Genomic DNA, 12,254 nt, shown 5'->3' on the forward strand with positions numbered 1-12,254 from the left:
ACGTTGACTAAATCATCGCGGAGTCCTACCTCATGCATTTGTTGAATTTGTTGGGCCTGAGTCATTCCCATGCTATTTAATTGCTTCAAAAAGAAAAAAAAAGAAGAAAACAAGGGAATATTAGTGAGAATGTATGATTTTTGACAATACCAGAACATTAAAACAGAAATGTGATATATGTGACTTACTGTTTGAGGTGGAGGAGGAGGTGGAGGCATCATTGGTGGAGGCATCATTGGGGAGCTACTTGAAGATGAACTGAAACTTGCCAAAGCACTTTGCAGCATATCAGGGGTAATGGCAGATCCAGAGCTACTGCTTTGACCAGATGATGTTGAAGCTTGAGATGGTCCAGGAAAAGCTGGATTAAATGGTGAAAAGCCTCCTATAAAAAATATTGACAAATTTAAATTTTACATTTAGAGAAAGAGAAATATTTTTACAGTCAGCAGAAAGACTTTTGTAACAAATAAAAAAGGTTGATTGTATCACCTGTAGCAGATGCTAGAGCTGCTGCAAGTTGTGAGCTAGTAATTTGCCCACGAGGCCCATGAGTCGGAACAGCAACAGAATCTGAGGACTATACAGAGCAATAAAAAAAATATAAACAGATAATACAAGACTATGTAGATTATCTACTTTCTAGAATTTTGTGTACCCACATTTGAATTTACCTGGGAAGAATCCATTTCTTCTTCATCAGTATAATCTTCCATATGGTATGGATAGTTGGCATCATTATAGTTTACAGGCTGAGCAGGTGCAGTAGTATTTGGTTTTGCAGCTTCCTCTTCAACTGCTTTTGCAATATAGTTAGCTGTTTCAGCTAGAGCAGGGTGATGTTTGGCAATTCTAGACAAAAACAGAATGGAAATCAAACAATAAGTGCTAAATCATTCAAACCTTTGGATAAATAAATAGGTATTACTAATATTGCTAATACTTTTCAGCTGTGGGTAAATCAGCTATGCGCTCCATGAGTACAGGGTCCTGCAGAATGGCCACAGCAACTGGATCGTCCTTCAGGGCAGGATGAACCAACATGAGATTTTCTGTTTGGTTTGGCTGCTTCATAAGTTCCTATAAAGAGAATTAGGGTCCATCATCATAAGCATGCACAAATAGTTAAGATACTTGTCCACAGCTACTGGACAATGTTTTAAAAGAATCTAAGATGGTCTTACATGCAATGTATTACTGTAGGCTGGATCCAAGAATATTACAGTAAATGTCCCAGCTAACTGTTTGACTTGTGTAGCTGTCATTTTCTCTACTTGTTTGGAAAAGTCTAGAACAAACCAGATATTACTGATGATTAGTATTTAGACGCTCATACAGTAATCTAAATAAATGTTAGGTCTAGCAATGAACTCAGTCGTTCTCAAGCTCTATGACTACATACCAGTAGGAACGTGTTTCTTCAACACATGGACGGTGACGCCAGACTGAAGGTTACACTCCAGTATTGTTTGTTCATCTTCCAAAATGTTACCGCAATATGAAAGTTCTGAAAAAGGATAATTATAAATAAATGTGAAAACAACACAGAGCTGAAAACTATTACAAATAAGTAACACAGTAAAACTTATACCTAAACTTTCCATGGGAAGGCTAGTTACTTTGCCTGCTTCCACTTTCAGGTCGCTAATTTTGGCGGATGGATTAACATTATTAAGGGTGACGCGTTTAAAACTCCCTGGAGTGGTTCTCACTCCTAAGTGCAGCTTAACAGACATTTTTTAAGGATCAAGGTGATTCTGTATGACGATGCACTTCGCGTGAAATTTTCTCGCAAAAAATGAATGGTTAAAACGAGACGTAAGAGGTCAGTAGTTAAGAGTAGGAGCTCTTTCGTTCACAAGTTTGGTTTCAATCGCTTCAAAGACCAGAAAACTTTAAAATTAAAACAAACAAAGAGATCGAGTTGACAGGTCTGGGGTCTGGCCTGGAACCAATGAAACGTCCAGAAATAACAACAAACAACAACAAAGCAAATTCACGGCCTGTTGTTGAAAGAGGAAAAGAGAAAAGACAAAATGTCAGGTACCAAACCTGACTAACCTGACTAACTTTTTGAACTGTTGAGTAGCTTCCGAAAATTATAATAGAAAGAATGACTTTTGTATCAAGATTAATAAATTCATTTTAATTGAAGGTAATTGTAGCATTATATTGTCAAGATTTGTACAATCGGAGTTTACTTATGTGCCAGTTGGATGGTAGCACTGTCGGTGGATTGTCAGTCAAACCAAACAAACCAGCAGAAAGCCAGGCGCAGCAGAAGACAACGCATATTTGAAGTGTTTGAAAGCTTTTTCCTTTTATGTATTGAGTGATAACGATGACTATCTTTTGATGAGTGTTACTAAAACCATGAAGAAGCTTGGCGTGCAGTTCGACCCACCATCATTAATATTAGTTTACCAGGATAAAAATATGAAACTGCATCGAAGAGTGATGCCAATACGCAGTTTCAATACAGGATCTAATATAAATTTTTTTGCCTCTCAGCTGCAATTACGGCATAAGGAACACCTTAATAGTGTTCCTCAAATCACAATAGAAAAAATGCTTAGAATTCTTCAGGTAAGTAATTTGTTGTGGCCATGTCTAGCAGGGCAACGTTGGGAGTTTTGGTCATTGATCATTCATTGGTTTTGCAGGAACACCTTAAGGGAAGGCCTTTGGAGACTATCCTTGAAACTATTAGCTCAGAATACATTGTGAACCCTGAAGAGGATCTGAACAAGTTAACTGAAGAACAGCTGCATCGTAAAAAGATGATAATGGATGCATCCTTTATTGCGAATCAACTTCAACCAACAGATCCAGATTTTGAATATGATAGACAGGTGGACTTTGAGGAAAACAAAATAGAATCAGGATGGGATTTAGATAGTCATCTTAACAAAAATGATAACGCAGACACAGATGATGGTGATGATTTCTGGGGATAGCTCTAGCTCACATTAGTAACATAACGCCCCCCAAATGTGTTGAATTCAGAAAAAAATTCACCATCATCTAAAAACTCAATAATCACAGCCTTAAAAGAGAAACATGAGACTTAAAACTTAACACTGTTAAAAGTTATGGTGCAGTAAGACTTAAACAATTAAATTCAAAACCATTTAAACTAAAAAGAATTGAAATAAAAAAATACATGATTTAAAATTGCTTATAACCCGCAAAATACATTTATCCAATATTTTAATTAAGTACTGAACCAGTTTAGATACATAGCAAATTTCTTATACTACTTCTACCAGAAAAGTGAAAGGTCTTTCAAAGTTGGACATAGATCTGTGTCCTCCGTGTCACTGACGATTTTAGCTTCTTCAATTAAACCTTTGTCATACTGTCCATCCCTAGAGATCTTCTCAGGTCCATAAAGTGCATTCTGTCTGATGAAGTCTTTAACAATGTTAACATTGACAGCGGACATAGTCAGTCTTTTTCCCCAGGTTAACAATGCTAGAGGCTGAAAAAAAATAATTAAAAAATTAGTGCGAAATGATCTATTTTGTTATTTTTTCTTCAAAACTTAAAAGGGCATAAAAGTATTTACCCTTTCAACTGTCAAATGTGCATTAGGCGTAATAACATGCCGGAATAAACAAGCCTTGACAACACGCCGTAAACGTTCAACCTCTAAAGGCTGTGCACATGGGTGGTAGAGCATAACAACTCCTCCGTGCTGTAGAATAATTATTTAATAAGTGGAAATAAGGGATATTTTTAAAAAAGAGGCTTAGATATCCAAGTTTGACTGTACCTCCAAAGTATGTAACCATCGCTGAACAGGCACATAGGTGTACTCTCCATACCGAGGCCAGGCAGGTCTGTGAGGCCCACTAAAATAGAGGGATTAGGTGGCACATAGTAAAAATACAGTACATTCAAAGTAAAAATAGCATTGGATTAGTTATCTTAGACTCACAATGTAGGGATGGGATTCTGATATACAATGGTCTCATTCATACAATAATGGACAGCCTAAAAGAAAGAAAGTGTTTTTAAAACAGACAGAGTTTAGGCAATATATAATTTGTACATTGATAATTATCTGGCAAGACAGTGGCTTACAGAATATTCCTTCGGCACACTTTCAATATCCAACACTGGTTGAATATTAAAATCAGGCAAAATCAATTTGCTTGGGAAGAAACATGTATATTCTAGTGCAGAGAAGTTCCAGTCGACAGTAAGATTTGTCTAGGGAGTGAAAGGAAATTAGTAAAATGATACCTGAAGATTAAATTAGTTGCAAAATAAAGATCTGAACCTTTGCATCATCACAATTTGGATTCAGGGCACCCATAGGGACCCCTCCATGTGCAACGGTTGTGGCTGGTGTTGTCTGTTGTATAGCAGGTGGGGATGGGAAATATTTCCCTGTCCACTTTGGCTCTGGAGTTGTGTTCCCACTTCAAAACAATAAAATAAAAATTAAATGATTAAGAAGGATTTATCAACGAAAGAGGCAGAGGAGGTCTAGTTACCGCCTTAATAATTCCTGGAGAGAAAAGGAGCCTTTTTCTTCAGATCTTTTTTCATAAGCCATCACTGCTGACAAGGATAATATGAGTATTAAGAAACAAGATGACATTGTCATCTTGTTGAATGAATGCTCCCTCATCAGAGGCATTTTTCTCTGAATAAAACAAAAACGTAGAACAAGGTTTAACTCAAGTAAACTACACACTTATTCAATGTTAATATTTTCTCATACATACAGAAAACCGTGAGTAATTTGGTGGCGTTGTCAACCCCTTCAGCTCCAAGCTGTCAATTCAGACACATAATTCCCTGAATGAGGAAAGAGTGAGATACACAATTCTAAGAGCGTGCTGGAAACATAGGCAGATTTTGATCGGTAAGAGACAAAAGCCCAGGTGGGCACCTGCCTTGGGTTTTCGTTATTCAGTCTGTAAAATTAAACCACCTGCTGCTACAGCTGCGTCTTCTGCTACCTGGCGCCTCCTGAGTTGTCTGCGAGCTGTAGAGCCCGGCTGAACACACGGGAGGTAATCAGAAAGTGACGTCATGTTCGGGTGGAGGCCGCGAAACATTTGAAACCAAACGCCCGGCGGGCCATGTCTGGCGTCCAGCTTGTTGGGCAGCCCCCCTTCCCTCCTCCCCTCTCCATCTCCAATGCGTCAGCCAACGCAATCATATTGAAGACATGGGGGCCCACTGTTACCCCATCCCCCGCCCCCTCCCCTCTCCCCGGGACCCCTCTTATCGGCCGGCCGGCCGATGTGGCTGGTCTGGTGGGCCCGTCTCGCCTCGTCCCGTCTGATTCCGTCCACTTGCCCGCTGAAGACGGTACGGATGGCCGCCGTGGTCGCTCTGTGTCGCAGTCCGGTCCTCAGACTCCAAGCCCGACTGAGGATGACCGCCAGCATGTCCTCCCAGGCCGGCTATCTCGTCGACGACCCCAAGTACTCTTTTCTCAAGGAGCTCGGCCTGCAGAAGCAAAACTGCGGTGCCTTCTACGGCAAATGGAAGGCCACGGGGGAGGTGAGTGAGTGCGTTTCGGTGCCGGTGAAAGATGGGTAATCTTTGGAGAGTGCTAGGGTAGAACCGAAACGGCCGGGCTGCCACTGGAGAGAAGCCGGTAGAGTGCCAGTGTTTCCCGGAGTCCCTGGAGACGCCTCGCGGGTCGGCTCCGCCAGCCGGCCCCGGCCGGCTCTCGTCTCCGCATGACTCTAGAGACGTCCATTGGTTGAATTAGTTTGTTTGTCCTCTTGGGTCAGTGCTCGCGCCATCCTTGTTGTAGAACACGACATCTGTGTGCCCGGCCAACGGGCGGCCCATCGCCGACGTGCAGCAAGCGAGCGTGTCCGACTACAACGCGTGCGTGGAGGAGGCCCAGAAGGCCTGGTCCGTGTGGGCGGACCTGCCCGCCCCCAGGAGGGGGGAGATCGTCCGGCAGATCGGTGACGCTCTCCGCGCCAAGCTCCTCCCCCTGGGCAAGCTCGTTTCCCTCGAGATGGGTGAGTTGGTGACGCGCTCAATTTTGTTTGCCGACCCCGATCTCAAGTCGCATAGGCTCATGTCAGCCGGTCCGCAGGTAAGATACTCCCTGAGGGCGTCGGCGAGGTGCAGGAGTACGTGGACATCTGCGACTACGCGGTGGGTCTGTCGCGGACCCTGAACGGCTCGGTCATCCCCTCGGAGCGGCCCGGCCACGTGCTGCTGGAGCAGTGGAACCCGGTGGGCGTCGTGGGCGTCATCTCGGCCTTCAACTTCCCCATCGCGGTGTACGGCTGGAACGCGGCCATCGCGCTGGTCTGCGGCGACGCCGTGGTGTGGAAGGGCGCCCCCAGCACGCCCCTCGTGTCCGTCGCCACGACCAAGGTGGTCGCCGAGGTGCTGGAGCGCAACGGCATCCCGGGCGGCCTCTGCTCGCTCGCCCAGGGCGGCGCCGACGTCGGCAAGGCCATGGCCGAGGACGAGCGTGTGCCCGTCGTGTCCTTCACCGGCAGCTGCGCCGTCGGCCAGCAGGTGGGAGTGACGGTCCAGTCGCGGTTCGGCCGCAGCATCCTAGAGCTGGGCGGCAACAACGCCATCATCGTGGCCCCCGACGCGGACCTGGACATGGTCATGCAGTCCGTCGTGTTCGCGTGCTGCGGTACGGCCGGCCAGCGCTGCACCACCACCCGCCGGCTCATCCTGCACAAGTCGGTGTACGACACCGTCTTGGAGCGGCTCAAGAAGTCCTACTCGACGGTGTTGGGCAGACTGGGCGACCCCCTGGACGACACCACTCTGTACGGCCCGCTGCACAACACCCTGGCTGTTGATAACTACAAGCAGACCCTAGCTGAGGCCGTTAAGGCCGGCGGAAAGATCGAGTTTGGTGGAAAGGTAAGATTAATCTCTGCTGCCACAGTGTTCTGTTCTGTTCTACTGCTGGCCGAAATCGAAAAACTCTCTCTTGACACCCAGGTCGTCAATCGCGACGGTTTCTTCGTTGAACCAACCATCGTCACCGGACTGACCTACGACAGCCCCGTCGTGCAGAAGGAGACGTTCGCTCCCATCGTGTACCTGCTGAAATGCGACAGCGTGGAACAGGCCATGCAGTGGAACAACTCCGTCAAGCAGGGCCTGTCGTCCAGCATCTTCACCAAAGACCTCGGCACCATCTTCAAAGTGAGTTGGGCACTCCATTCAGCCATTCAACTAGGCTTTGCCTTCGAGCAGAGGCACCTGTTAAGGCGGGCGACACCACGCCATTTGCCTACTGTCAGGGTGGAATTTACTACCCTTCAGACGTCTTGTCACGGGATGCCAAGAATGCCAGGGGGGACGAAGTAAGGGAGAGCAGGGAGAGGTACACGACTGCCTGCCTGCTGGGTAGTGAGTTTGTAGGTCCCACCCGGCACCGGTGGTCGGTAGGATTCGCCCCACTGCTGGGATACCTGCCTCCTTTAGGATTATACAGAAAGGACGTCCTTCATTTTTTTTCCGTAATGAAATTGCAAAGTTTTCCCATCGCAAGCTCTCATAGCGCCTGATGGGTAGGCAACATCCTGCCTGCAACGCGTGCGTGTACTGCGGGGTGGCCTACCCCGAGTCTCGCAGGCGCCCAGCTCCGGTAGTTTACCCTATGAGGCTGAGAAAAATGGGCGCAATTTCTCGACGGTCCCTTTCGCGACAGGATCTAATTAATTATTAGTTACTAACCCTATCTCATTCCCGCCATGCCAGTGGATCGGCCCCAAGGGTTCGGACTGCGGCATCATCAACGTCAACATCCCCACCAACGGGGCCGAGATCGGCGGCGCGTTCGGCGGCGAGAAGCACACGGGCGGCGGCAGGGAGTCCGGCTCCGACTCGTGGAAGCAGTACATGAGGAGGGCGACCATCACCATCAACTACAGCAAGGAGCTGCCTCTGGCTCAGGGAATCAAGTTCGAGTGAGGCGCATCGCCGCGCCCCCACGTCGCAAGGGGAGGGTAGGTAGGTCCACATACGCCAAAGATGACAAAAGGGAATGACCTTCAGACTGACAAAAATAAAATGCCTCTATTTTTTTATTATTATAAACAATGTGGTTGTTGACATCTTTCCCCTCTATGCTATCTTATCATTTCACTGTCAACATGAGAAGTGGAAGAGCAGGCAAATATTTTTTTTTTCATTTGCTGTTCGCTCCTAACACCGAGGTCTCTTTCAAAAATAATTAATAACAAAAACATTGTGATAGAATTCTAACATAACTTGTTTTAAAAAGTTTAAAAAATTAATTAAAATTATGATGAATATATACATAACAAATGCTTGAAAACACAGAAAAAATTTTGAAACAATAAGCCGTTGTTTGAATCTAGCTAGATGCCTTACTTATTGCTTGTCCCCATTGTCCAGCCAGATATCTGATGTGCAATCACCACCCGGGTACCTATGTCACAAGTAGGTGAAAAACTTACTTTAGAAAACAATGCAGCTGGCTAATAATTTAAAAATCTACGGCCATGCAGATTTCAACACTTACCTCATTTCGTGAGCAAGAACAGGGCCTTCAGGCTCCAATCCAAAGTCAACCAGAAAGTCTGGGTTTATTTTCATACCTCCATTTTCAACATCCACATCCAATTGCACAATGAAAGACCCATTTCTGTAAATAATTAGTAAATTTCACTTAATTAATTGAATTCAAATTCCATTGAATGTACTGAAGCCATAAAAGTGTGAGATTTGCCAAAAAAACTTACTTGATATGCTCTGGATAGAACTGTCGGTCATAAGGGGAGAAAAGTGCACTGCTCACATACAGTCGCTTCCCATCTAAACTCAGCTGAAGCATTTGAGGAGACCCATGAAGAGGTCGTCCTTTGATGTGGGTAAATTCAGGCTGTTCCTGTAATGTATTAACAATTAGTGCAAGGAACATGAAATATTGGTTCTTTTTCCATTTGAAAACTTACTTTTAGTTCCTTGTCCTCAATGACTTTTACTGGGCCTCCCTTGTAAATGCTTCCTCCCAAAAATACTTGTCCAGTGAGGCGTGGATTAAATGGATCACTGATATCATATTGCCGTACATCTCCATGAAGGAAATTACTGAAGTACAGGAATCGGTCATCAAGGGAAATTAATATATCAGTTATCATGCCTGTTGGAAAATATACTTAAGCTGTTACTATTTTATTCTCCGCTCCTTCAAAAATTTTTTTTGACTTTTAAAATACCTTGCATCTCACTTCCAGCCCAACCCTCAACTTTTTTGGCAGGGACGTCAATAGCATTTTCAGCAAACCAAGTACCATCTTCTTTACGAGTGATTCTACGGAAACAAAAAATAACTTTCAAGATTAATTTTTAACTTATAATTTGATTAATATTTAAAACAATGTAAGAAGTTGCAAATAGTTTACCTAAAAACATTGGCGTTGACTGCACAGCCAACAAATGCTATGGGCTTCAGAGGATTGTGTAAAAATCTTATTTCAAGAGGAGCAACTCCCTCTTCCCCCAAGTCAATTGTTTGAAGCAGGCGATGTTCAGACCAAGAAAATACATTTACAGAGCGGCCATATGTGTCTAAAATGGAACAAAAAAACAAAAAAAAAAAGAGACAGGATTTAACAAAATTAGTATGGTGAGATAATTCCAAGTATTCTTTGAATGATGTACCTTTGTTGTAGATGTATTGCTCTTCATGGCCATTCATAAAACAGCGAGGTGCACCCCACTCACTAGAAAGCATCACGTCAAAATAGGGTTGATACCAGAAATCATAGCCAAATTTTGCTTGTTTGCCTTTTGTCCATAAACCAGATACTTTGGCTGTCTTTGCATCAATCAGCACAAACTCACCCAAACCTTCACCCTTGGTGTCACCCAAAGTAGACATCATAACATGCCCACTGGGCAGACAATGAGCTGTATGGGGTGTGCTAACTCCAAACTTGTGCATTTCTTCAGGTTCAACAATCTTCAAAATTTAGGAGAATAGTAAATTAATATCAATATGGCATAAAAATAATTCAAATATAAAGAGTGGTATGACACTGACCATGTCATGCTTTGGAGCAGTAGGATTTGAAACATCAACAAAATAAATTCTATCACTACCAAAACCTGGCAGAACTAGATGGTCTCGTTTCAGGTTTGGGTCATCATGGCATGAGGAACATACATTCCATCCTGAGTGGTGCAGCTCATCACCAGCCACAGGCATATGCAATCGATGAATTACCTACAAATAAAAAATATTATGACCTAAATCAAACAAATACGGAAAACAAAATTTAATTTTGAGTTGAATTTACCTGACAGTAGGTAGGGCTTTTCGGATCAACATCAATTGTGGCGAGATAATCTGGTTTTGTTGCCTTCACTCCCTCTGGCTGGATGCATGGCACATACAGAATCTTCTCTTTCGGACCATTTTTCATGGCATCCAAGGGCGACTTGTAGCCGGGACCACCTCCACAACTTTTACCTGAAAATATAAATAATGTTACACTCATGACACTTCAAGTGAATTTTGTCGTTCCCCTATGGAGAATGATGTTAACACATCAGCATGAAAAACAGACAGATGTAAATAAAGGGACACTTTATGACAAATGACACCAACCTTGGCAAGGCATGTTACTGGCACTGACTGATACTGTCGTGGTTGATGTGACATGCGCTTTCGCAGGCTTGCGCCAATAAATGCGACGACCCCCCGACGTTTGTGGTCCAGCAGTCCAAGGGGACTCTCCCCGTCTCTTGTTAGCCGAGACGGAACCTCCTCTCCTCCTCCACTATGCTGGAATGCGGTGCGGTGTCGTGTGTCGTGTCCTCCTGCTGTCTGGTCCACCGGGTCTCACACTCTCACGACAGCCACTGCCACTGCTTGCTGTTGTGCTGCTGAGCTCGCCCAGTCCAGTGCTGGGCTGTCTGCCTGCCGGTAGACGTGGTGTCTGTCCGCCGGGCCCGCGAGCCCGCGAGATGAAGGGTGAAGGGGGGGGGGGGGGGGGGCCCGAGCAGCGTCACCGCCGGTTGCGCCCCGATCGGGCCCCATGCCTTACTTATTGCTTGTCCCCATTGTCCAGCGGAGGGGAGGCGAAAGTGAGAGGGAGCGGGGGGGAGGGGGGTCTCCCTGGTGGCATTCCCTGCCGTGCTGCCGAGGGAGGGATGAGGGGGCAGGCGGGTACAAAGGAATGGACAAAGCCACTTAGGATGACCCACCTGATCTCCCTTTCTCCTTTCTTTCCACCCCTCTCCTACCCCTTTCTCTAAGCCGCTGCTCTGCATTTAATTATTTCTCTGACTGCCAATTGTTTTGCGTTCAGGCCCAATTAGTGTTTTAACATGTGTCAACTGGGAAGAGGGCGTGGATTGGATTTTTGTGGCTTACATTGTAATTCTGTAGCTGCACCGACGAATGACTCGTATTGAAAACTGCTATGGGATGGGGAGCGTTTTGGGTTGCGGCCGAAACACGGCCGCACCTTCGCAAGTCCGCGCCATGGCCACTTTTGCCAGGCAAGCAGGCGGGAATGGGCCGCCTAACTTGCTTTTGGGAGAAGCGAGTTTATGTTTAAATTGTCCGCGGGGAACGACTGCCTGCGCTTACTTAGCCAGTAGTCCCGGTAGCCCCTCTGGCTACAGGCACGGCTCTGCCTCGGCGTCGGCCAGTCTGTCACAGTCAGTCAGGAGGCGTTGCTGCCGCTCCTGGCGACCGGCCAGAGCCGCGGCCAGCATGGAGACGAGTAGAGGCCCATACGGTATCCGGGCCGGGCTGTCGCCTGTTGCCATGAGCGCGGCGGCGGCGCACGCCTTGGCGTGCGCAAATTGATGATACAATAGTGCTGCCCAAAAATGACACCTCTTATCGTAAAGAGAGAGATACGCTTAATTGGATGGGGAAGAGGCGAGGAGAAACAATGAGGAAAAGGGGGGGGGGGCGCTTTTATGATTTATCTTGTTTTTAGACAGTCCCTAAGACCGTCTCTACCAGAAGGAAAAAATGTGCCCCCCTCCCTCCTTGCTTTTCCCCGTTATTTCTTATTAATTTCTAAGTTTCTGTATCGAAACCGGACTGTGCTGTGGCCACAGCAGTGGGGGCACTTCATTCATTGGCCACAGAGATAGAGTCACAGAGAGTCCCTCTCACGTCGTGTGTGTGTCACAAACATATGTTTGTGAGAGAGAGGGAGGGAGGGTGGCTTGGAGCACCGTAACAGGCCGTGCCGGCTGTCCACATTTAACTATTACCAGATGTGAAATGCGCGTCGAGCAGCTGT

General features: G+C 45.8%; 5 protein-coding genes across 7 annotated transcripts in view; 2 read left to right on the top strand and 3 right to left on the bottom strand.

Annotated features, from left to right (window-relative positions):
• The window catches only part of LOC113204423 (ubiquitin-like protein 7), a 16,403-nt gene extending 14,419 nt beyond the window's left edge, over positions 1–1,984 (bottom strand). The window contains exons 1-8 of one of the 2 annotated variants that reach the window (XM_052264428.1): positions 1,592–1,984; positions 1,403–1,507; positions 1,185–1,288; positions 944–1,080; positions 663–852; positions 493–580; positions 189–385; positions 1–83 (exon numbers count right to left, since the gene is read on the bottom strand). The exon at positions 1–83 is cut by the window's left edge and continues 1 nt beyond it. In XM_052264428.1, the coding sequence (XP_052120388.1) occupies positions 1–83; positions 189–385; positions 493–580; positions 663–852; positions 944–1,080; positions 1,185–1,288; positions 1,403–1,507; positions 1,592–1,736 (1,049 nt within the window). In that variant the 5' untranslated portion in view covers positions 1,737–1,984. The remainder of the gene's footprint in view (positions 84–188; positions 386–492; positions 581–662; positions 853–943; positions 1,081–1,184; positions 1,289–1,402; positions 1,508–1,591) is intronic. The other variant, XM_052264432.1, reaches the window with a different exon arrangement.
• A 272-nt stretch (positions 1,985–2,256) lies between these two features.
• LOC113204428 (centrosomal protein of 19 kDa-like) lies at positions 2,257–2,957 on the top strand. The gene is made up of 2 exons (XM_026419619.2): positions 2,257–2,586; positions 2,664–2,957. The coding sequence occupies exons 1-2, from the start codon at positions 2,356–2,358 to the stop codon at positions 2,955–2,957; spliced, it is 525 nt and encodes a 174-aa protein (XP_026275404.1). The 5' UTR covers positions 2,257–2,355.
• Positions 2,958–3,194: 237 nt separating this feature from the next.
• Positions 3,195–5,030, bottom strand: LOC113204426 (uncharacterized). Of its 2 annotated transcripts, none has more exons than XM_026419617.2 (9): positions 4,946–5,030; positions 4,737–4,809; positions 4,503–4,654; positions 4,286–4,427; positions 4,087–4,215; positions 3,941–3,996; positions 3,776–3,854; positions 3,569–3,697; positions 3,195–3,481 (listed from the first exon to the last, which is right to left on the bottom strand). In XM_026419617.2, exons 3-9 carry the CDS (start codon positions 4,646–4,648, stop codon positions 3,263–3,265), a joined length of 900 nt encoding a protein of 299 aa, XP_026275402.1. In that variant the 5' UTR covers positions 4,649–4,654; positions 4,737–4,809; positions 4,946–5,030; the 3' UTR covers positions 3,195–3,262. The 2 variants fall into 2 exon arrangements, with proteins under 2 accessions (XP_026275402.1, XP_052120399.1); XM_052264439.1 differs by having other exon boundaries at positions 4,908–4,999.
• Positions 5,031–5,291: 261 nt separating this feature from the next.
• On the top strand, positions 5,292–9,301 carry LOC113204404 (putative aldehyde dehydrogenase family 7 member A1 homolog). Its single transcript, XM_026419590.2, has 5 exons — positions 5,292–5,523; positions 5,783–5,999; positions 6,077–6,873; positions 6,955–7,161; positions 7,720–9,301. The coding sequence occupies exons 1-5, from the start codon at positions 5,335–5,337 to the stop codon at positions 7,930–7,932; spliced, it is 1,623 nt and encodes a 540-aa protein (XP_026275375.1). The 5' UTR covers positions 5,292–5,334; the 3' UTR covers positions 7,933–9,301.
• Positions 8,028–10,895, bottom strand: LOC113204405 (methanethiol oxidase). Its single transcript, XM_026419591.2, has 10 exons — positions 10,598–10,895; positions 10,287–10,459; positions 10,031–10,213; positions 9,649–9,949; positions 9,390–9,555; positions 9,204–9,298; positions 8,940–9,127; positions 8,727–8,872; positions 8,507–8,629; positions 8,028–8,413 (listed from the first exon to the last, which is right to left on the bottom strand). The coding sequence occupies exons 1-10, from the start codon at positions 10,608–10,610 to the stop codon at positions 8,356–8,358; spliced, it is 1,446 nt and encodes a 481-aa protein (XP_026275376.1). The 5' UTR covers positions 10,611–10,895; the 3' UTR covers positions 8,028–8,355.
• Positions 10,896–12,254: the final 1,359 nt, after the last annotated feature.

The sequence above is a fragment of the Frankliniella occidentalis genome, unplaced genomic scaffold (genome assembly GCF_000697945.3).
Source record: "Frankliniella occidentalis isolate FOCC.00 unplaced genomic scaffold, Focc_3.1 Scaffold2, whole genome shotgun sequence".
Taxonomy (NCBI): Eukaryota; Metazoa; Arthropoda; class Insecta; order Thysanoptera; family Thripidae; genus Frankliniella; species Frankliniella occidentalis.

Coding starts and splice junctions, on each gene's coding strand:
- LOC113204404 (XM_026419590.2), top strand. CDS start 5,335: ATGGCCGCCGTGGTCGCTCTGTGTCGCAGTCCGGTCCTCAGACTCCAA. Junction 5,524..5,782: donor AATGGAAGGCCACGGGGGAG/GTGAGTGAGTGC, acceptor TCCTTGTTGTAG/AACACGACATCTGTGTGCCC. Junction 6,874..6,954: donor AGATCGAGTTTGGTGGAAAG/GTAAGATTAATC, acceptor CTTGACACCCAG/GTCGTCAATCGCGACGGTTT.
- LOC113204405 (XM_026419591.2), bottom strand. Junction 9,299..9,389: donor GTCAACGCCAATGTTTTTAG/GTAAACTATTTG, acceptor TTGTTTCCGTAG/AATCACTCGTAAAGAAGATG. Junction 8,630..8,726: donor TTCTATCCAGAGCATATCAA/GTAAGTTTTTTT, acceptor AATTATTTACAG/AAATGGGTCTTTCATTGTGC.
- LOC113204426 (XM_026419617.2), bottom strand. CDS start 4,648: ATGCCTCTGATGAGGGAGCATTCATTCAACAAGATGACAATGTCATCT. Junction 4,428..4,502: donor CTCCAGGAATTATTAAGGCG/GTAACTAGACCT, acceptor ATTGTTTTGAAG/TGGGAACACAACTCCAGAGC. Junction 3,997..4,086: donor GTGTGCCGAAGGAATATTCT/GTAAGCCACTGT, acceptor TCTTTCTTTTAG/GCTGTCCATTATTGTATGAA.
- LOC113204428 (XM_026419619.2), top strand. CDS start 2,356: ATGAGTGTTACTAAAACCATGAAGAAGCTTGGCGTGCAGTTCGACCCA. Junction 2,587..2,663: donor AAATGCTTAGAATTCTTCAG/GTAAGTAATTTG, acceptor TTGGTTTTGCAG/GAACACCTTAAGGGAAGGCC.